The sequence below is a fragment of the Orcinus orca genome, chromosome 15 (genome assembly GCF_937001465.1).
Source record: "Orcinus orca chromosome 15, mOrcOrc1.1, whole genome shotgun sequence".
Classification (NCBI taxonomy): domain Eukaryota; kingdom Metazoa; phylum Chordata; class Mammalia; order Artiodactyla; family Delphinidae; genus Orcinus; species Orcinus orca.
Window position 1 is genome coordinate 79,630,292 of NC_064573.1, and position 23,825 is coordinate 79,654,116.

The following is a 23,825-nucleotide window of genomic DNA, read 5'->3' on the forward strand; positions in this document are numbered from 1 at the left end:
AAAGGGCCCCATCAGCACGGGATGAGCCCCACCTCAGAGTCTTTTCCAGGGAAACTGGAGGCCCAGGTTTGTAATGTGAAAACTTCCAGTTATGAAAAGTTTGAGCGTCTACATCAAATCAAGTCAAACACATTTACGAGCTAGAGTCGGCCTGCGAATCGCCGGTTTGGAGCTTCAGGTCTTTGGGATCAGAGAGGGTTTTCCGGGCAAGTTGATCTCTTCTTGGAATTGGAAACAGTTATCTCAGGCTACAGAAGAGTGTTTAAGGGCAGGGTGGAGGGGGGCTGCGGCCAGGAGGACTGAGATGAAACAGGAAATAGAAAGAAGCCAAGACCCTCAAGGCCTCACAGGCCACGGGGAGGAATTTAGCTGTCGTCCCAGAGGAGATGGCCAGTCACTGGTTGGAAGCAGACGAGTCACGTTTACAACCTGCAGACTTCTAGACCCCGGTCACATCCTTCTCCGGCTCCCCAGTACGCCAGAGCAGAGGCGATATCGGCCTGGGGGCTGGGCCGTGACCTGCGCAGTCCTGTCTCACGAGCACCCTGCAGACAGTGACCTCTTGTGTTCCCATCAGATCTGCAGAAGCTCCTGGAGATGGTTCGGGAAGATGCTCAGAGAACAGTCACAATGGCAGATGGGATGCAAAAACAAGCAGCCAGGTATGTTCTTTTGACACCTGGGCAAATAGAGGATGTCAGCATCATAGTGATAACATAAAGGACAGCAGTTCCCAACGGTTGAGCATTTCCTCTGTGACAAGCGCTGAACCGTGTACTTTGCTCATGTGTATCACCTCCCTGAGTTCTTCCAACAACCCTACAAGGTAGGTACTGTTGTCTTCATTTTACAAATAAGGAAATGAGGTTCAGAGAGGCTAACGAATGGTAAGGCCACATCTCGAATCCAAATCTTTTGTATTCCAAAAACTGTTCTCTTATCCACTCCGCTGCCCTGCTTCCCAGGAACCCAGAGGTTTATTCATTCATTCTTTTAGTGAGTATTTATGAATATGGATGGACCGTACTAATTGCAGGAAGTGTTATGAAAGAAAAGCTCAGACCTGTGAGAGGACATAATAGGGGCATCTGATCTAGTCCGGGATGGGGATGAGAGAAGTTCCCTCCAAAGAAGAAACTTTAAGCTGAGATTTTGGATGAAGCATGAGAAGGAGCTCACCGGCCAGAGTCGCTGGGGGGTCGCCGGGAGAGCCAGCACGGGGAGTGAATACTGCAGACGGCACATGTGCAAACATGGTCCAAAGGGAGCGTAGCACCTTCAAGGAACTGAAATGCTTCCCAGATGGGATGGGTAGAGATATAAGTCTGTCTGGGGACCTTGGAAGCCACCTCTAGGATTCTGATTTCTATCCTAGGAACAAAAAGAACCCTTTGAAGTTTCAAGCCGGCAACCGATGTAATTGGCTCAGAGAGTCAGACTTGAACCTGAGGTGTCCTCCTTCCGGCGGAAAGCCCTGTCCACTGGACCTCTGGCCTCTAAAAGCCTCAGAGAGCATGCAGGCTAGAGCTGAAGTTCCCTTTCCAAGTGTGGATCCCTCAGAGTAAGCAGAGGACTTCCTGAGAATAAATGAGGCGCTGGAGAGTTTCATCATCACCTTCAGCCTCCTGGGATGCCGGCTATGACTTATCGGTTATTGTTATTAGCATAAGTACGGTTCACCAAGCACGTTCACAAGCATCACACCCGCCTCTGCTTGTTAATGATGAATTGGCTGCTGCTGCCTCAACTCACATCGGGGCTCTGGAGGGTGGCGTTGAAGGCTCTCAGAGACAGTGTTGGCCCTTAAGGCCCCGGTCGCTGCGCCTGATTTATCAGTGTTAAAGACAGATGACAGTGATGAAGCATCAGCTCCAAGAGGCTCCTTCCTTTGCAAGAACTCACAACATGAAATACTGGCTTTGGAGTCAGACCGACGTAGGTTCAAGACCTAGTGCCTTTGAACAAGTCCCTCAGCCTTTCTCTAAACCTCAGCTTTCTTATCTGTAAAATGAGATTGTGTTTCGTCAAAGCACTGGCGGTGGTACCAAGTAGACTAGGGTCAATCTCCATTTCCGTGATTTAATTGCTGTGTGCTGTTGAGCAAGTTGCTTCACCTCTCTGAGCCTGATTCCAATTCTGTAAAATGAGGCTCATTAACAACCTATCCCAAAGGGTTGTAATAAGAATTAAATGATAATTTCCTAGTAAAGTGTTTTTATTGTTGTGGAAATAATGTCTACGTCACTGAGTCATTTGAAGCATTTAATGAGATAATGCATTTAACATATTAGCATGTGCCTGGCATACTGTAAGCAAACAAAAATTGGTGACAGTGGTGGTGGTGGTGGTTACTTTTGTTTCACATACAGCGTCCCATGGAACCTCTGCAGCCACTCGCTGAGACAGGTTGATTAACCAGTACCCAATACCATGGTCCCATCTCATAGATGGAGAAGGATGGCTGGGAGTGACCTGCTTCAGGTCCTCAAAGACAAAACCACACAAGAACCTGGTTCTCACAGAACTCATCACGTGGCCTCTGCATTCACTTTAATGATAAAATAACCATGGTTACAGTGCAAGAACCTGTTGAAATTTCCCATCCTCTTCAATTCCTCCGGGAGAAAAATCTCCCTAATCCCTTGCTAAGGCAGCAGATATTGAAGGCTTCTCTGTGGAGCTGCCCAGAGACAGTTAGGGGAAGCTGCAGATTTGCTTTTGCCCTCCGCACTTTAAAAATGTAGATTCCTATTTCACTTTAGACAGCAGGTCTGCTCCCATCAAGACTGACGTAGAATTCTGGGGGTTTTAGGAACCCCTGAAAGCCTTCTCTCCCAGCCCTCAGCCTCAAGGGCCAGACTGCGCTCTGGTCACCTGTCTTAGGGCATTTGGGCTGATGTAATAAAAATCCCATAACTTGGTGGCTTGTAAGCAAGAGACATTTATTTCGCACAGTTTCTGGAGGATGGAAGGTCCGAGATCGAGGTGCAGCGGATCAGCGTCCGGCAGGGACCCTCTTCCTCATAGACGGCTGCCTTCTCACTGTGTCCTCACGTGTAGAAAGAACAAGCTAGCTCTCAAGGGTCTGTTTTCTAAGGGCTTCAATTCCAGTCATCAGGGTTCCACCCTCATGATCTAATCACCTCCTAAAGGCCACCACCTCCTAACAGCATCCTCTTGGGGTGAATCTGGGGGGCCATAAACATTCAGACCATAACATCACTAGGAAGATGACCTTTTCTTAAAACCCTCTAGCAGTATTTTACAAATGTCCCTGAAGATCAGAATCAGCTGGGACGCTTGTGAAAACTACAAATTTCTGGTCTTCATCCCAGACCCACTGGATCAGAATCCTTAGAGGAAACCGCGTTTCTTAACAGGCACTTCAAGCAGGCATCGTTTCATGGTATGCCAGGAAATGCTAAGGTTTGCAAAGTATGCTCCCTGCACACGTGCATCGGAAGTCTGTGTGTGTGGTTTTAAAATCAGCTTCTGGGGTCCCACTCCAGGCCGGATGTATCCAAATCTCTGGGAGTGTGGCTCAGGAATCTGCCTCATTCTGAGCAGTTTTTCCGGGTGATTCATGCCCTCCTGTAGAGCCTAGGATCCCTGCCCTAGAAGGAGAACTCTCCCACAGATGTTTAGTGCCTTGGGGAGCATCATTTGTTCAGCGCCTTATTAAGTGACTCATCTTGCTTTGCAGTATCTTCTCAACGCTCAGACAAAACAAGAGTGATTCTGCCTATAAAGACATGCAGACCACCCGCAAATCAAGGTAGGAAGGCCTGGGGCCCTAGCAGGTGGGTCAGGAGGCACCGCACAGTTATGGGTGGCGTTGCAGAGATGCCCCTCACCAGACTGTGGAAAGTGGGGCAGGGAGGGGCATCTTCTTCCTTATTCCCTGGAAATAAGTTCCTTAACTCCCAGGTCTTGGGGGTGAGTATTCAGCCATTTCTTCCCAATAATCGTATACCATGAAGTTACAATCTTCTGGTAGTGGAGGGATGAAGTGGGGAGGGTATGTTACAGAACTACCTCTTCCCTTTTTACTTGGGTGACTTGTAATGGGGGAGGTAAAGGTCTGCCCTCAATTCATTTATTCATCTATAGAATATTCCTCAGTCCCCACTGTATGCCAGGAACTGTGCTCAGCTCTTCAGAGATTCAGCAGCAAACAAGACAGGAGCAGTCTGACCACGTGGGTGGATCCCACTGTCTGGTCTGGGGTCATAACTCCTTTTGTGTCATAGATTCTTTGACCATCCGAGGAAGCTTACAGACTCCTTTCAGAAAAAATGCTTTCAAATGCAGACTATAAATGACAAAGGTTTACAAAGAAATCTATAGTAATATCGATTACAATATTACAACCAAACGTGAGATATATAGTCGTCCGTGAGCTTCTTTAGCAATACCTTATACAATAAGACTTAGCAGCAGGTCTAATAACTACTGTAATTTTAGTGTCAAGTGTAAATGATTTTTCAAAATCTCTCCCACAATTTTAACGTGATGTGTAGAAGTGGTGACTTCCATTTCTGTGAAAGGCTGGGTGAAGAGGTAAAAGCTGGTTTTTTTCCATCTGCGTTCACGGACCCCTTGCATCCTGCCCATGGTTGAGAACTGCTGTTCTAATGGGAGAGTCATGCGTTTATCAAATAACACCACAGAGGTAGCTGTATAATCATGACTGTGGAAGGCATTCTGAAGGAGGATTATGGAGGATTTGGTGAATGTTGAGCACCAGGGTTCTAACCAAGGCTGAGTTTGACATTTAAGCTGAGACCTGAAGGAAAAAAGAAGAATTAGCTAGCCTGTGTCTGGGATCTGGGATCTGCATTCTCATTCTGAGCAATCTCTCCAGGTGATTCCTATGCCCTTCCCCCTGTAGAGCCTACGGTCCCTGCTCTAGAAGGAATAGTAGGAATAGTGTTCTGAGCAGAGGGAATAGCATGTGCAAAGGGTCTGAGGCAGGAGGAAGCTTAGAAGCACTGAGCAAAGACCAGTATGGCTAAAACTCAAGGAGGGCCAAGGAGAGGGGAGACTGAGACAGGCAGAAGGGTCTTTTGTTGTTGTTTGCTGGTTGGTTTATCACAGCTAATAACACCGCTTCCTTCCTCTCCTGCCTCCCCGCCAAGTCACACTATCAGCCCTAGAAGAGAGCCGTCTACAGGAGGAAGGTCAAAGCCAGCCTGCTCCCCCAGAGAGTTCAGCAGCAGAGGTTGGGGCAGCTGGGTGGAATCCAAACACATGGCCTTCTGGGTACTATTACTAGGGCTCTGCTTCCCAGCAAGGTGGGATAGGGCTTGCTCCATCACCTGCCAGACCTAAGGTCTCTAGGTCTAGTCCAATGAGCCTCTGGGAAAAGCAGCAAAGGCCGGGCCCTTTCCTATGGGGAGTGGTCTGGGAAATGGCCTGAAGAAGCCCCGCCTGCCACAGGGCTGGAAGGGAAGGGTTAGCCACACATCATAGGGATAAGAAAAACAGTCTTACCCTCTAGAGTCACACAGATAAAGCAGTCAAGTCAGTTTCTCAAATGTTTAGAGAAATAAAGGGAGGCAGCGTGTGAGAGAAGATGCTGCAGGCCCAGGTCACTGAAGGAGGACCTGGAAGAATGTATGGGGGGATGCGCAGGGGCAAAGACCTTCACCCCCATCTAGGGACCCTAGCCAGGCAGAGTCACAGGAGGGAGCAGCTGCTTAAGGAATTCACCCCCACCCCACCCCCACCTAGAAAGGGTCAGATGACCAGGAGTTGACTGATGACAGATGAGGAAACTGATGACCCAGAGCAGAGGTGCTTATCCACTGCCTGGGAGAAGGCAGCGCCAGGGCTGGGCTCTGAACCCAGCTCTGCCTGCCTCCAGAGTTGAGTGCAGCGGGTGCTCAGCGCCAGGGTCCAGCTTAGAGAAGAGCAGCCTTGAATGAAGAGGCGGCCTGGGGCCGGGAGCACCACAGACAATGTGCCCAGGAGGACTCGACCCCACCCCACCCCACCCCCGCACCCCCACCCCCACCCCCACCCCCCCCCCCCCCGCCAGCAGGTCTGCACTCAGCCCCAGGGTAAGTGCTGACAAGTGCAGAGAGGAGGATGGTGGGAGGGTCCGAAATGAGCCTGTCCTCCAGATGGAGAGACCGATCTCATCCAGATGAAGCTGGGATCCAGACAATGTGTCCTCCCAACAATATGCAGAGGCAAGAGGCCACAGCTGGACTTGGAGAGTCAGAGCAGACAGAGCTTGCTCTAGGCCGTGAGACAGGGCGGGATCTGAGCAGGTAGAGAAGAAACGAGGACTGTCCAGGCAGTGCATCCGGTAGGAGTAAAGGCCAAGACGCGGGGGAAATGCACATCGTGTTCTATTTCTGATGCCTCGATTAGAACCACCACCCTCACCTGAATCCTGGTGGCCAGCAGGTGTCATGGGGGCCCTAAAGTCACCCTTTCTGGAAATATAAGGCTCCAGGCAACCTGAAACCAACCTTTGTGTTTCAGTGACAGATCCAGCAGTACAAGTGGAGACAGCCACTCCCAGGTGCTCCAGAAGAAGTCTAAAAGGTAGGCCAGCTGGGCAGCGGAAGATGCCAGGTAAGAGGGACTGTGGCAACTCTCCATCTTCCCAGGGGTGTAGAAATAACCCGGTGCACACCAGACTCCCTGAAGCCATAGACACACCTGAAGGACAAAGGACTCCCAGGGCAAGGGGCTCACGGCCAAGATGCTGAGCAACCAGACAGACAACGGCAGCAAGTTCTTCCTTCATGCTTGGCGCTGGGCAAAGCATTCTGTATTCATTATCTTGCTTATTCTTCAAAACCAATCCTATGAGCCAGGGCTGGTGTCCCATTCTGCAGAGGAACAGACGGAAACCCGGCCAGGTGAAATGTCTCGCCAGAGGCCACACGGCTAAGAAGTGGTGGTACTCTCAGTTCCATCACACCGTCCTTAACACCTGCTGGGCTGAAGAGACCAGATGTCTCTCTGTGGGCTCGTTTAATAAGGCTTGACCCACCAGCCTGATGTTTTTGGGAAGATCTATCTTTCCTACCTCCAGGGGAGTGCTGAAGGAGGCTCGAGTGAGGGTGGAGAACCTGGGTGGGTGTTATTGCAGAGCACCTTGGGGCCCGGGGAGGCCAGCCTCGTGGGCCTGTCCCTTGGGCTCCATCCCCCAAGCCCTTCTCATCTGTGTCCACAGCCGCAGCAACCGTGACATCATCCACTGCAAGAGTGGGGTGTGTAACGCCCTGAGGGCCAAGTTTAACAATGTGGCCCAGGAGGCTGGCCTCTGTCTACAGGACAAGATGGAAATCCTCATGAAGTAAGGGCACACATATATCCGTTCACTCAAAGGACATTCATCTGACACTTACTCTGTACCCACCAGATGCTAGGAGTTGGGGTTATAATAGGGAACAAGAAGGACCTGTTCCCTGCCCTCAGGGAGCTTGTAGTCTCCTGGAAAATATGGGCGGAGACAAAATAACTGAATTGATAAATTTATAGGTACAAATTATGATCATGCTATACTGTAAGAGAACAGGGTTCTCGGAGAGAGAGAGAAACCATGGGGTCCTCCTAATGCAGGTTGGGTAATCCAGGAAGACCTCTCTAAGGAGATGGTGTTAAGGCTGAGCCCTGACACATGGAGAGGAGCTGGTGGTATGGTGAGAAGGTGGAGAGACATTCCAGGCAGCAGGAAAAGTACAGACAAACTCCCGAGGTAGGAAGGGACATAGAACATTTGAAGAGGAGGGAGAAGTAGTAGGTGGGCTCTGCATCGTGCCCAGCCATAAACGTCATGACTGAGACTTGGAACTTGACTTTCCAAGCAGCAGGAGACAATTAGAAGCTTTTCTTTTCTATTCTAACCAGCCGGTCACTGCCTCCCTTCCCACCTGACCCCTTGACTACAGTGACTATTTTCACCCCAATGAACTCATCCATTCAGCGAAGGTTTCATGATGACCCTTTGCCCTCTTGCCCTCTCAGGGTGGAGGGACCAGCTGCTCTGGGCCACAGGTCCAAAGTTGACTTGCCCCTACCTTTTGGGAGCTCCCAGTCTAGTGAGAGAGACAGACAAATAAAGAGGCGATTACCACACAGGGTGATGAGGGCCAGCATGGGAATAAGGAGGGGGCTAAGGGAACACAGAAAGGTCCAAGGGAAATCAGAAAGGTCTTCCTGGAGGAAACAGTATTTTCAGCTTAATAAAAATAGGTGATATTTCCAGGGCACTTACTATGTACCAGACATGGGTGTAAGAGCTTCGTTTTTATTACTTGGGCCTCACAACAGTCCTGTGGGGTAGGTGCTATTATTAGACCCATTTTACAGATGAGAAAAGTGGGCTCAAAGATGTCTCTTGTCGACGGCCACACAGTGGTTAAGTATTAATAGTAAAGGTGGAATTCAAACCTAAACTGTCACACAGGAACAGTAGGAGGGAAGAGAGTTCCAGGGAGAAGCAACAGCGAAGTCCCAGAGGCAAGAAGGGGCACAGTGGGCCATAAACTGCCAGCAGTCGGGTGTGCTGGGGCTTAGGTTGTTTACAAGGTAAGCGGAGAGACAGACAGAGGCCAGATCATAAAAGTCCTTCCTAACCCAGCTGTGGAGGCTGAACTTTATCTCAGAGTCTTTGTTCACGAGCCAAACCGTAAAATGCTGGGAGGAAAAGGATGGAAAGGATAGAGATAAAGCTGGAAGATGTCGTAGGGGCTGAACAATCCAGCGCCTTGGAGGGCAAGTCACTCAGAGGACTTTGCTCTGAGTCAATGGAAAGCCATTGAAATTCATAATATATAGGTGAGGACATGGTTATATTTGTAATATAGTCTCTGTGGAGAGATAGGACATATACACCAAATGATAAAGGGAATGGGGAAGAGAGGAACCAACGTGAGTTAAACACCTACTGTGTGTCTGGCACCCAGCGCAGCACTGTACACACATTATCATTTCCTCCTCACCACTGGGATCCAGGAATCGTTATTATCCTTCATTTTACAGACGAGAGAGCCGTGTAAATACAATCAAAAGTAGGGAGAGAACGAGGGCTGATTAGAAAGTGACTGGATTTAGCGAGACTTGAGCATTTCAGGACCTCGGAGAGAGCTGTATGCTCTTGTGCCCAAAGCCAGCTTGTATATTAGAGTGGCTGAGAGGGTTAAGAAGGACGGCAAGAAGGAAGAGGTGTTTAACTCAGATCTCGAAGGGCAGCTAGGATGGTTAAAGGAGAAGAGTATCTGATTCTTCTTCCTCTTTCTCATGCAACCTGTGATGCAGGCGCCAAGAAGAAAGAGGTCTCCAGAAGTTCCGTTCTTTTGACCTTGTCTCAAATTTCCAAAAGGATGTAGCAAAAATGAGACACCACATCTCCATGGCAAAAGGAGATGCAGAAGAAATTGCACAGCACTGGTAAAGATCCTGAGAGCCAGATAAGACAGTCCCTGAAGTGGGTGAAGGGGGCAGTGGTGTGACAAAATGACCTTTGATCCCATTATCCTTCAAGACACAGAGAGGCATCACTCCAGAACTGTCCTTGGCCACCAGTACCACCCCCACCCCCAAACCAGGCTATATCCCGAGTACAACCAGGCAAGAACCCCTCAGTTCCTGAACTGCACATAATCTACCCAGCTGTGTTCTCCATATTTACCTTGTCTGATCCAGCTTGCAAATCCTATCCAAGCTATCTCCTATAAGAGAGGCAGAAGAGGCAAACCAATCTGAAACTTCTACAGATTCTGAGGTCTATGGGGGGAGAACTATATTTCTCCAAATAATTTAACTCTTAAAGATACAAAGCCAGACAGGCATATCCCAGGACCCCTGTGCGCCAGCGCAGGGGGGATAATAAGTACAACAAAAAGCAGTGGGAATCGAGTGATTACTGGATGGCAGACACTCTCATAAATTATCTATTTTATTCCCCACAAAAATCCCGAAGGGTACATATTAACCCCCCACTTTACAAACGGGGAAATGTTAGGATTTAAACCTCTGTCTGACCTGTCTCTATGCTTAGCAGCAATAAAAAAATGGAGTCTGATTTCCCAAAGCTCCGTCCTGTCAGGGTGAGTAAATCCAGATGTACGAGTAAGATGGGGAAGCCTGAGAACGCACCCAGAATCCCTCCAAAAATGCTAATAATGGAGAGCGGGAGCTTACAAAGAGACAGGAATAAATATCTAAACATGTATCACAGATAGAAAGCAATATGGGCAGCCGCAATGTATGATGGAGGATCAAGTTCTTCAACTTTTTCTGCAATCAGGGAAAAAAACCTTTTTTTCATGAGGTACCACTGCTGCCGTCACCCGCACCTGAGCCCCCAGGTTAGAACCTACCTCGTTCCCACCATCCCAAGGATGGATTCCCAGACTACCTTCACACGCTGTCATCATATTAATAGAGATTCTTGAAATGCACAAAGCTGTGACTCCTGCTTACTCGTTATCAGGGACATAGAAAACACACACACACACACACACACACACACACACACACACACACACACACACACACACACACACACACACACACACACACACACACACACACACACACACACACACACACACACACACACAGCAGCACCTTGTGTGTGAGAGCCTCTCGCATCCTAGAAGGTATCCCGCAGATGTGTCTGTGTCCTCCCTGGCTTGATTAACTCTCAAAAGAGAAGCTTCACAGCCGCAGAGCACAGGCAGATCAGCTCGGTGCTTTGTGACCACCTAGAGGGGTGGGAGAGGGAGGGTGGGAGGGAGGGAGATGCAAGAGGGAAGAGATATGGGGACATATGTATATGTATAACTGATTCACTTTGTTATAAAGCAGAAACTGACACACCATTGTAAAGCAATTATACTCCAATAAAGATGTTAAAAAAATAAATTAAAAAACCTTCAAAAAAAAAAAAGAGAAGCTTCAGAATACCAGCATTCTTCCTTTCTTGTAACTTTTCACGTTGTCTGCTTGGTAGAAAAATCATAAACGCATCACTTTAAAGCATGCCCTTAATTTTTTTAATGCGATGCAAATCGTGCTCCAGCTTTTACTATCCATAAAAGTAAAGACTTGCCTGACCTGTGGGCACTTTATATTGAGGGGAGAGGAAAGTCCCCCAGATAAAGACCGACGCTGCCTTGGAGACGCCACATGAGTGATAGAGATAGTGGAGATGGGGTCCCTGTGGTGCCCAGACCCATCTCCCAGCAGTTTCCTAACTGACCCTCTCCTCTTGGAACTGAAGGTACTTTGACCTGCTGTCCAAACTCCCTGAGGATCTGAAGAATTTCCGCCCTGCCAAAAAGATCCTGGCGAAACTGCAGAAGTTTGGGGAAAATCTGGACCTGAGGATCCGGCCGCATGTTCTCTTGAAGGTGCTGCAGGACATGAGGGTCTGGGAGCTGTGCTCTCCGGACATCGCGGTGGCTGTCGAGGTACTGACCCCTTCCTTCCCCCTCACAGTGCCTCCGGCACCCTCATTCATTCCTCTCTCAACATCCAGGCACTGTTTAAGTTTTTAAAGTTTTAAAAAGACATAAAGGCCTTCATGGAACTCATCATCTAATAGGAGAGCTCTTGTCACGTGACCTTGGTTGTTCAACTCCAGGGGACGTTATATTCTGTGTAAACGGTGCCCCCTGGAAACTTGGAGGTTTTGGAGAGACATAAATAAATGGACATGTGAATACAATAACTGGCGATCATAAAAAGGGGCACTCTAAATCTGGCAGCTTAAAATTGTGGCCCATGGACCTCACGTGGGTACTCATTAGGAATGCAGAATCTCAGGCTCCAAAGCGTATCCCATCAGCTCAGGATCTACATTTAAATGAGATGCCGGGTGACGTGTATGGACAATAAAGTCTGAGGAGCCCTGACTTAAGGTAAATGTGGAGGAGGCTCATCGTAACTAGAGCCACGGGGGAAGATGACTTTAAAGCTGAGAACTGAACAACGTAAAGGCAGCGCCGTGAAGAGAAGGGGAGAAGCAGGCCAGGAAGAGGGAACAGCTGGTGCAAAGGCCCCAAAGCAGGACAAAGCTTGACCTGTTCAGCGGCAGTCAGTGGGTTTGGGAGGAAGAGAACAGGAAGATGCACAGTTCCAAGGGGACTGAAGAGGAGTCTGTGCAGATCTCTGATGGTCAAGTTAAGGGTTTTGGTCTTATCTGGAGGGTGCTGAGGAACCACTGAAGGCTTGGCAGTAGTGGCTCACCTTCCCTACCCCCTAGAAGTTCCTAGTTCCCTTAGGGCATCAAAAGGGGCCAGCAGATGGGGGGCGAGGACGGCCCACACTAAGGTATTAACAGGTGTCAGTGGAGTCACTTCCTTAGCTTTATCTGATGGCACATGTCCATTTTAATAGGGCTTTCAGCGCCTCAAGGTGAAGAAGTGACTCAAGGGGTAGCATTCTCCGTCCTCTCGCTGTTTTCATGAGAGGTTGGCCCTTCCACAGGCTGACCTGGGTTGTGGTCAGGAGTGGGGGAGGGAGGATGACCCTGTGGGCAAGTTCATCCGCCCAGACTCTACTTCCCACATCCTGGGAAGCTCTTTTGGGAGAGGCTCTGGCAGGCTACTCCAAAACTAAGTCTAGGGCATCTGTCCAGTTACGGGGTCTGCATTCCCCCTGCCAATTGTGGAGGCTGTGGAAAAGGCAGTCGCTGAGTGGGTAAGAGGGGAGGGGGCCTGGATGCTCCCCTTGCACTGAGTTGAGTTCGTGGCCCTAGCTAATAAAGGTTAGCATGCTCTTCTCCCCGTGAGAACATCACAGAACTTCTGTTAACCTGGGTGTGGGAGTCTCTCAACCTGGAATCTACATGAAGCTCTATGTTTTGTGTCTTAACCCTTTCCTGGAAGCAAGTCCATAGTTGTCCTCAATTCTCGAAGGGGGCCTATGAACCCAAAAAGTTTAGGGTCAAATGACTTTTTTAAAAGATATTCCGGAGTAGAAAAGAAAGAAAGATGCAGACAACTGGGTTTTCCTGCTCTCTCCAAATTTCTTGGGGTCAGTGGTGACAATGAGGGACTTAACATTAGCCTACTGAACCGGGAAGCTGGAAAGAGACCCTTTTCTTGAGAGGACCATCCCCAGTGTGATGCTCCAAGCATTCTGAATGCCTGAAGGGTTGGAAGGATCCTGGGGCCACAGCCTCAATCACAGACCTCCCAGGATCTTGTTGGGGAGGGCGGGGGCATGGAGTCTAGCTTTCAGACCAGATCTGAGGCTGTCACTGTGTCTCCCCCTCAGTTTGTGCGAGAACACATCATCCACATGCCTCACGAGGAGTATATCAGCTGGCTGCAGGACCGAATCAACGTCCCCATCCGGCCCCACAGTGCCCAGACGTAGTGGGCCTGGGTTGACCAGCGATCCCCGTGGAGGAGGGCTGTCTACACTGTGTTCCTGTTTCCTACCTACTCTCATGGATACTCGTTATGACCTAGTAGGGGCATCTGGAGACCAGATGACCCTGCCAGCGTTCTAGAGGGAGTTCCTCCCAGGTGGGAGCTCCCTCCTGCCTCGCACGCCAGCCTCAGTCTCCCAGCCTCCGTTCCTCACTGGTCTAGACTGACTCTACCTGCTCCCTCTCCAGAATCCTTCGCTCTATTTCTCCTCCTCAAATGCTAGATAATAAAATTGAGTCGAATGTTTGATGTTCAGCTGGGAAAAAGTTGGAGCTGTGGAATTTGGGCGTGGTGTTCAGATCCTGATAATAACATACAGTTATCATTTATGGAGTTTTTGTTATACAACAGGCCCAGCGCTGGGTGATATTATTGCCTAATAATATCATTTAAATCTCACAATTACTTGGTTAAGTAGGTACTGATGTTATCCTCATTTCACACCACTGGAGCTAGAGTGTATTTCTCAGCTTTGCATATACTGTCCTGGATAGAGGTGGGTGGGTGGATGGGTGGATGGGTGGATGGGTGGATGGGTGGATGGGTGGATGGATGGGGCATTTCCCAACAAGGCAAATAGTGTGCCAGAAAATCTCATTCTTAAGAGTCCTTGTAATATCTTGTGCTGGTTTGGGTTGTACAAGGAGCTTAACTTCCTGTCGTCTCCAAATGTGTGTGGGCTCATTGCCATTTAACCTCTTTTCTCATCTTGATCTTCTGCTTCCCTACAACCTCACTAAGCTATAGGACCTGTAGTCATTTTAACTCTGTTACTGATGGCCAAGCTGAATTAACAATGAAACAACTGGACTTGATTTGCGGTTATGCCCCGATTATCAGAACACTCATAAAGGCTGGAGCCCAGCATCTCTCCATGATCCAGAAGGGGTGGAAAGGAAGAGAGTTGAACTGGAACCATTCTTCTGTCTAAGAAACATCTCACTCATCCGTTCACCTATTCAGTTATTTACTCACTCATTCAATGAATATTTATCAAGAGCTCAACATGCATCAACCGGGTTCTGGGTTCTGAGGGTAGAGCAGTGACCAAAGCAGACAAGCTCCTGATCTCGAGCGTTTACATGGAGACAGTTTACATGGAGTCAGCAAAGGCTGATGGGGAGGGCAGAGGGACTGCATGACACCCACACTGATACCCTTTGTTTAGTGTGACTCTGGGACAGCCATTAGGGTATAGAGGTGAGATGCAGTCTGTCAGGAGTCTGCAAAGTTAAGAGATCCTAAACTTCTCTGTATTCAGTAAGAATTGGGGTGAGGGGGAGCAGAGAAGAAAGGAGGAGGGCAAAGGCCTAGAGGCAAAAAGAAGCTTAATGTCATCTGAGGAGCCAGAATAACACACGTCTGGTTGGACTGTAAGATCAGGTTGGTAGCGCAGAGCAGGGGTTGGGAAGAGAGGGAGTCTGGGGAGGGAGGTGGAAGCCAGATTTTTAGATGCCTTCTAGGCTATGGGGCGCCATGGAAGGATTTTCAGCAGGGGAATAATCAGATTTGCATTCAGGAAAAAAAAGACGCCTGTGTGAGGACGAGGCAGGGAGAAGGGCACTGAGATAAGGCTACGGCAGCGACCGTGGGTGGCAGTGGTTGGGGGGAGATATTAGAAGGGTATTTAAACGGTGGAATCAGCAGAAGTTGGTGTGGCGTGGTACAAGTGGACAGAAGACAGGAATGTCAGGAATCATGTCCGGTTTTTCAGCTCAGAGCACGGGGTGGAGGATGATGCCTTTAATGTACCAGGAGGAGAGGAAGAAAAGAAGGTTCAGAACAAGAAGGTAAGGAGTTCTGTTTTGAGCATATTGAGTGGGAGATGCTTGTGGGACAGTCGAGTCGGGGGACTTAAAACTCAGGAGACAGGGTAGCACTAGGGATAGAAACATGACACCAACATCCTATGGGCCATGATTGTTAAAGCAGGAAGTGGGAGGAGAGGCTAGAAGAGGAGAGGAGAGGGAGGGTCTTGAGGACCCTTGAGGGTCACAAAAAGCTTCGAGCAGCCCACTCCCAGCCTAGCATTGACTGAGGGACTGCTTCGCTCCAGACACTGTGCAGAATGCTTGCCATGTGTTATTTCATCTTCGTGATCTTGCAAGGCAGGGCTCACCTGCTTTACCGATGATGAAATGGAGCTTCCAAAAGGTGTTCTGTACTCATGTCCCGCTGACTCTGAATTCCCTCCCTTCTGCTGCTGCCCTCTAACGCCCCAGCCCTGACTGTATGAGACAAGAACGTCATGAAAGTTATCTGGCTTTTGGAATCATGTCCCAGGAATAGCTCTAATGATGGGGCCTCCTGGCGTCTCATTAACTTACATTTACTCTGCATTCTACGGTTTGCATCTTACTTGATGATCACAGCATCCCTCTGTTGTGGGCATTGTTATAATCCCCATTTTACAAGTAAGGATGCCAACACTTACAGTCATTTGCCAACAGTCACATGGGCAGCAAGTGGCAGAGCCAAGTGGAGAACGTGTCTGTCTTGGGCAGGGGAGATGCTGGAATTACAAGACTTACTCCACCCTCCTGCTTGCCGCTTTCTGGGAAAGCCTATTGCTCAAGAGCTGTAGCGCCATCTAGTGGTATATATTAGTATTATGCTTCCATCATGCTCTCCAGCAAAATAAAACCTGCCAAAAAGGAAGAAAGCAAGCATTAACAGCTTAGGCAAGGAGTATTTATTCAAACAAAGGAAGCTCTTTTACTACTAAAATAGATTAGGGAGAAGGAGGCAATACATCACCTCCCAGCTCCCAAGCTCAAAAAATATTTCTCAGGGAGAAATATTTTGCTGTGAGCCTTTTCATCAGAATCATAATTGAGTACCTACTATATGCCAAGCCCATGCCAGGTGGTCCTCTGTTCCACTGCCCTGACTGAGCTGCCTGAGTGGTTATCATGAGAGTTTTTTAAACCCCATGCGCCCTGAAGAAGCTTTTCCTGTAAAGGAGCAGATAGTACATATCTGTTGCATGTTCTTCTTATGTACGTGCCCCTTTAAAAATGTAAAAACCTTCTGAGGTTGGAGGTCACACTAAAGTAGACTACAGGACAGATTTGGACCATGGGCCGGAGTGGAACAGAGGGATGGACATGTAAAGTAATCCAATAAAAGTCACCCCCTGAACTTGTGTTGGAACTGGTGAGAAAAAGGGGCTTTCTGCTGGCATTATTGACAATAAGGACAAAATAAGCCTACAGCCTGTGGAAGCCACCACACGGACACTGCCAATAAAGAGAGGAGAACACAGCTGAGGAATGCAGTGAGAGATACCAAATCTTGGTCACACCATGGGAGCACCTGGATCTAGCCAGACCTTTGAACTTTCGAGTCATGGGGATAAAGCCTGCTTCCGCCAGATTCCGTTTGGTCTCCTTCACTGGCAACAAAAGGATTCCTAATTAAAAGGAGAAAAGGGATCCGTGTATGAGTGTGACCAAATTCTAGACAGCCCCGGAGAAGGGCTCTTCCTTTCACAGGGCTGGTGGGACAGTAGTGGGAGAGACTAACATCAGATACGTCGTGCAGGTAAAGCTAAGAGAAAATCCTGAGTTAAGCCCCACGGCACCAATGAAGACACAAAGGGCAGACTAGGAACACAGATGTTTTATCACTCAGCTTTGCAGCAGGTGTGAAAGTGCCAATTCAGCTTTAAAAGAGCATAAATACACGTAAGGTAGGGGTTGTGATCAGAGCCAACCCTCCCGTATGTGACAGGAGATGCTGGATAAGTGAAGTCCCCAGCTCCGTGGTCTCCAAAATGTGGGGTGAGGGGCTGGAAGGGGTGGCCGTGCACTAGATGATCCATTAGGGAGAAGAAAATATCGGAACTTAGAGTTATCTTAACTAAAGTCTATTTTAAGCATTACTAGTAATTTAGATGTGGCTTGACCCTGGAACCTTCACTCAGTCTGTACTGAGAATGGCTCTACGGGTCTGGTATCAGTCAAGCCGGGAAACCCAAGAGGAGAGGAGAGTTCCACAGTATGAAAGGGTTCATCAAGGCATCATCGTCTTCTCATCCTCAGTCTTCCAGTAAACTACAATACCGCTTCTTTTTTTCTATTTTTAATTGTCTTTTGAGATACAGTTGACATATAACATTGTATTAGTTTTAGGTATACAACGTAATGATTTGATATACCACAGTAAGTCTAGATGTCACCCATCATCACCTCACACAGTTACTTTTATCTTTTTCTTGTGATGAGCACTTTTAAGCTCTACGCCCTTAGCTACCTTGTCCAATATGGTAGCCATTACTTGCTTGTGGGTACTGAGCACGTGATATGAGGCTGGTGCAAATTGAGCTGTGCTGTAACTGAAAATGTACTCAGGACTTTGAACATTTAGTATGAAAAAAGAAATGTAGAATATCTCATTAATATTTTTTAATGTTGATTACCTGTCAGAAGGATAATATCTGGGATATATTAGGTTAAATAAAATATTGTATTAAGATTAACTTCATCTTTCGTTTTACTTTTTCTTTTTTTATTGAATTAAAGTTGATTTACAATGTGCCAGTCTCTGCCATACAGCAACGTGACTCAGTTATATATATTGAATACATATAAAAAATATATTTATTTATTTAGGCTGCACCAGTCTTAGTTGCAACACACAAGATCTTCGTTGCGGCATGCAGGATCTTTTTAATTGCTGCATGTGAGATCTTTAGTTGCGGCATGCAAACTCTTAGTTGCGGCATGCATGTGAGATCTAGTTCTCTGACCAGGAATCGAACCTGGGTCCCCTGCGTTGGGAGCGCGGAGTCTTACCCACTGGACCACCAGGGAAGTCCTACAATCTTTTTTTAAATATTCTTTTCCATTATGGTTTATCTCAGGAGATTTGATATAGTTCCCTGTGCTATACTGTAGGACCTTGTTTATCCATTTTTTGTTTTACTTTTTTAATGTAACCCATAGGAAACTCAGAATTACACATGTGGCAGGCATTATGATCCTATTGGAGTAGAGGGCTTGAGACTGAAGGTGAGAAGACCAAGGAGGAGCCTTTGGAAACACCCAGGAGAAATCAGGAGAGGATGAGACATCCCCGGGCAGTGGGATGGGGACAGAGAATAAGGGGGAGAAACTCAGGCTTCTGCTATAGGATGTCGTGTAGTGTTGTAGTTGTATTGTTGTAGGATTAAAAGTATGGACTCTGCGACCAGATAGCCTGGTTCCAAACCTGACTCTGACACTTGCCAGCTGTGTGACCTCGGGCAAGTCACTTACCCTGTCTGTTGTGCTTCAGTGTCCTCAATAAGACAGTGTGGGTAGTAGCAGTACTCGCTTCATAAACTTGCTGTGAGGATTTAATGAGTTCGTTCACTGATTCTCACCCTTGACTGCACATTTGAATTACCTGGAGAGTTTTTAAAACTCTTGCTGCCCAGAGATTCTGATTTCACTGATGCAAGGTATGGCCTGAGCATCAGGGCTTTTAAAAATTACCCAGGTGATTCTAACATGCAGCAGAGTTTGCGAACCATTGAGTTAGTATACACAGCTTAAAACACCGGCACAGTGTGACCCTGATTTAAGTGTTTGCTGCTATTATATTTTAGCGTCTTGAATAATTCATAATGTGTTTATATTATGGTAACAATCGAGAGCCTACTATGTGCCGGTCATGTCGTTGCAGGAGCAGGGCATCTTCCAAGTCCATTCACAGAGCTCACAGTGAGTGTTTCGATACGTCCTCCCTGGCAAGTACAGGTGCGCCAATCAGACCAAGGCGGGATCTGGCGGCTCATTCAGCAGGTCCAACTTTTCAAAGCCTCGGTTGGGGAAATAGTGCAGCCCGTTTCCCAAAACACTTAACTCCAGCAACAAGGTTTTAGTGTTTGGCAACATACAAGCAGAATGCAATTAAGCCTTGGAGCTGTGCACTGGGTGTCTACCAGCCGGAGCCAAATGGAAATGGAGTGAGGTGAGGCTGTGTTTGGAGCATGGAATAAAGTCGTCTGTCTCAGGCCCCCACGGTGGGAGATGCTTCAGTGAGAACTGGCTGAAAATGGTGAGGGACCTTGAGAACTCAGGTTGTCATCAGAGAAGGAGGCGTGGCTGAGACGAATAAGGACAGAAGACAGAGAGGTACTAAAGTCATGAAGAATGAGCCTTCTGTCTTGGGCAGAGCGGAAAGAAGAGTCCAAACTCTCTTCTTATTCAACAGACTTATAGTGAGCACCCGCAATGCCTCTAGGCCCCATGGGTGCTGATTTAAATAATAATCGTTGTTAACAATTATTGGGCACTTACATGCCAGGTGCTCTCTTAAACACTTTGTATGCAATATCTTTTTTTTTTTTTTTTTTTCTGCGGTACGCGGGCCTCTCACTGTTGTGGCCTCTCCCATTGTGGAGCACAGGCTCCGGACGCGCAGGCTCAGCGGCCATGGCTCACGGGCCCAGCCGCTCCGTGGCATGTGGGATCTTCCCGGACCGGGGCACGAACCCATGTCCCCTGCATTGGCAGGCGGACTCTAAACCACTGCGCCGCCAGGGAAGCCCGCAATATCTTTTTAAAATATAACAATTCTATGAAGAAAGCGTTATCGTCATCACTTTCAATGAGAAAGCTGAGGCTCCGAGAATTGCAGCACGTTGGTTGCAAGCGACAGAACTCAGACTCACTTGGACTAGAGAGAAATTTGTTGCCTCAAGGAATACAGTGAAGGATTGAAACAGCAAGCTCTGGTATGGACGAAGATGCATCTGGATCTTTTGATGCATCTGGTACCAGGGGCCCTTCCTGTGCCTCCCCTTTACTTCTGTCTGTGCATCAGCCATAAGCTATCCTGCAGCATGCCATCCTCTTAACGCAGATGGCGGTATGGTTTCTGGCCTTCCCAAGGCTGTTCTCCTCTGTTCTGGTTTTTCAAATTCCAGGGAAAAGCTCTAATTGACCCAGCTTGGGTCAAGTGTCCGCCGGGGTCAGCGCAAGCTTGAGCCAGGGAGGTGACAGTGATGACGGAAGGAAAAGGACAGATTCCAGAGGCATCATGCCTTCAACACACTGGAAGCAACCTGTGTGCAGTCATAAGGGTCATGTAAGTATGGTACAGCCTGTCTGAATAATTGCTCTACATCCATAAAAATAAAGATGCAGATGAATAAGTAATGAAACCAAAAGATGTTCACAGTATATTAAGTGAAAAAAAAAGGTTACAATACAGAATGTACATCATGATCCCATTTTCAGGTGGATGATATATAGTTAGATCAGGAGGGCAGATACTGAGGGAAAAAAGACCTTGAAAAAGCACACACGTAAAGATGCGAATAATGACCATCTCTTCTAAGCTAAACTTCCAAGAAGTTACTTTCCATGCTCTATTTTATTTTCTTCGTTGCCCTTAACGCTTTCTGAAAATGTCTGATCCATTTGTTCATCTGTTTATAAATTCCAGGAGGGAGGGAGTCCTTCATTCTTCCTCTATTCCCAGAACCTAGAATCAAGCCATAGGAAAAGCTCTATAGATACCAGTGAAGTTGCTCAGTGATGAGATCCCACTTTTTTTTCTTACCTATTTTAAAAAATGTATACAATGAATTCATAAGAAGAAATAGCAAAGAAGCAAGACATTAAAAGGTGTCATTCTCACCACTGGCCATACTATCACCACCAGCGCCACCAACGCCACTGGTTCCTTGATCATGGCCGTGGTCCCCAGAAGGACCTCGCAGTCAGAGGCTAACGCCAGACACCACTAGCACAACATCAAAGTGCTTTGCTCAGCCTGTGAACCCACCCAGTGCGTCTCTCGCCTTTCTCCAGCTTCCTGGGTGCCCACTTTGTCCATCTGTGCCCACTCGGTACAGGGGATGTTATTAACGCCATCACACCCGCATAGACTCAGGAGCCCAGAATAACCTGCCACCGGTAGGGCATACGCTCAGAAGAATGTTTCCAGGAAGAGGAGGTGACCAATCTGTACCCACGCTCGTCCTATCCTCACCCCCTCACCTCCTTTGCCCCCAGTCCTGAGGACTTTGAAGATCATTATGAAACACCAGAGCTGGCTAAGGTTGGAGAAGGAACTCAGGCTGTGGGCACAGAAAAGTAAGAATGGAGGCAAGTAGACCGCTTGTTCTGACCCTTCGGAGTTGGTCCCCAACAAGGGTCCTCCTGCCCAGTGTTGTTCGGGCCAATAGAAGCAGACTGAATTCAGTTCAGAAACAAAGGAAAGCTTTATTGTTTGATCAAAGAATGGAGAGGTGCCACCTCGACAAGCTCTCCCGGCAGCCCGCCAGGCCGTGGGCGGGGCTGCTTTGTAGGGTCCTGGGCCGCGGAGGGGGCGGGGTTCTCGCAAGTCGGGCGCATGCGCTGCTCAAGGCTCCAGCTCTCAGAGCCGGGCGGCAGCAGTCCTGCACGCGGCCCGGGAGCAAGGACTCCGCACGCAGCCACCTAGGAGGAAGGGAAGCCAGACTAAGCACAAAAGGAAAAAAAGGTTAGACTTTATTATCATTTCCTGGGAACTGTGCCTGCGCTTTGCGAGCGGCAGCTCCCTCGTCTGCCTTTCTTCCGGCGCTGGGCGTCTTCTGTAGCTGCCTCCTGCCGAGGCTGGGCGTCTTCGTGGCCTGGGTGAAGGAGCAGAGCTCCCCCAGCCGCCTTTAGATGTGTTTGATGGTGAGCAGGCCTCGGTCCTGACTGTTTGCCCCTGAGCGACCCCCATTTGTCTAACCTCTTGGAGACAAAGGACGCCAGGCAGTTGCGGGTGCGTGGCCCAGACGTTAGCAAGAGCGTAATGGCCACATGGCAGATTTTTCCTAAACATGAAGCTCTTGGTCTTCAGCCTGCTGGCCACTGTGGCTGATGTGGAGGCTCGGTCGGGGCGGACTCTCCCTGGTCACACTTTGGTGGTTTTTCGGAGGAGAGGCTTCAGGTCAGAGAGAGGTTAGCACGAGTAGTCAAGGGGGGCCGTTGCCCCAGGTTGTCTCTGGAGGTTCCCTCCAGCGTGATGCCCCCCCGGAGTGACCCCTGCGACTTAAGGGCAGACGGGTGATTGGGGTCACAAGTGGGGTCCGTCCACTTGGGGGTGAGCTGGACTTGGAGGCCACCGCTTTTCCAGGGTTTTAGGTGCACCCAGACTCCTGGCTGGAGGGGGTGCAGGGCCATGTAGGTGGGTGGGTGCGGGCAGCACCTGGGCACCATATTCAATGAGGGCTTTCACGTTTTCTCCCCCCGGAGGGCCCACTTGAGTTGGTCCATTTCAAGGGGGCTCAGGTGTCTCTTCTCTCAGGCATGGGGAATGGGTCTACCATTCGTGAGTTCTAACGCACTAGATTTACCTTATCCTTGGGGCTAACTGCGTGCCAGCCGGGCAATTGGAAGCAACTGAATCTAATTTTCTTGAGTCTTCTGGCATAGCTCAGCTGAGGTTCGTTTGCAGGTCTGATTGGATCTCTCTACTTTCTCCGATGACTGGGGTCTCCAGGCAGAGTGCAGAGTCCATTTTATGCCCAGGGCACTCGTTATTCGCTTCGTCACTTGAGACACAAATGCCGGACCATTATCACTTTGTAGGGATCCTGGGACCCCAGACCTAGGGATTATTTCTTTTAGTAATGCCTTACCTGTTTCAGCTGCCATTTCAGGTCTAGCGGGGAGTGCTTCTATCCACCCAGATAATGTGTCTGTCAGCAGCAAGAGGTACCTGAAATTACCAGGTACTCTGGGCATGACAGTGAAATCAAAATCTGCCAATCGGGCTTCTCTGGTGGCGCAGTGGTTGAGAGTCCGCCTGCCGATGCAGGGGACGCGGGTTCGTGCCCCGGTCCGGGGGGATCCCACATGCCGCGGAGCGGCTGGGCCCGTGAGCCATGGCCGCTGAGCTTGTGCGTCCGGAGCCTGTGCTCCGCAGCGGGAGAGGCCGCAACAGTGAGAGGCCCGCGTACCGCAAAAAAAAAAAAAAAAAAAAAAATCTGACAATCTTCCCCAGGATATGTTCCTCTGGCCTGAATGGCTCTTATCTGGAGGCCTCTGGGGGGTCTGGTGTTGGGTTTTTCATTGTGCAGATGGGGCAGGTCTCAACTCTCAGGCCAATTATACCTTTCATGCCAGGAGTTACCATGACCTCAACTAACCAGTTATAAAGGGCTTCCTTCCCATAATGGGTTACTTGATGAACCTTCATGATGGCTTGACAAGCTGCGGCTTGGGGGACAGAAGTATTGTTCATGTTCATTAACTAGCCACCCCCATCTCTATTGAAGCCCCATTTTCGGGCTTTGTCTAATTCTTCCTTTGTGTGGTTTGGAGAATAATTGGATGGATCCGGCCTTCGAGGTATGAGGGGTAGTTGCCAAGTTACTGGTTCTAAGGCTGCCCTTTTGGCAGTTGAATCCGCCTTGTTGTTTCCCTTTATTACCTCTGCACCCACTTTTGGTGACCC

At 48.7% G+C, this 23,825-nt stretch overlaps 1 protein-coding gene across 18 annotated transcripts in view; it reads left to right on the forward strand.

Moving 5' to 3' along the window:
* Positions 1 to 23,136, forward strand: part of CCDC60 (coiled-coil domain containing 60) — a 275,404-nt gene extending 252,268 nt beyond the window's left edge. For 13 of the 18 annotated variants that reach the window (XM_049698202.1, XM_049698198.1, XM_049698207.1 and 10 more), the window contains 7 exons: positions 578 to 662; positions 3,704 to 3,775; positions 6,493 to 6,555; positions 7,193 to 7,315; positions 9,280 to 9,411; positions 11,249 to 11,438; positions 13,249 to 13,820. In XM_049698202.1, coding sequence (XP_049554159.1) covers positions 578 to 662; positions 3,704 to 3,775; positions 6,493 to 6,555; positions 7,193 to 7,315; positions 9,280 to 9,411; positions 11,249 to 11,438; positions 13,249 to 13,350 — 767 coding nt within the window. In that variant the 3' untranslated portion in view covers positions 13,351 to 13,820. The other 5 variants (XR_007471770.1, XM_049698199.1, XM_049698200.1 and 2 more) reach the window with 5 other exon arrangements.
* Positions 23,137 to 23,825: the final 689 nt, after the last annotated feature.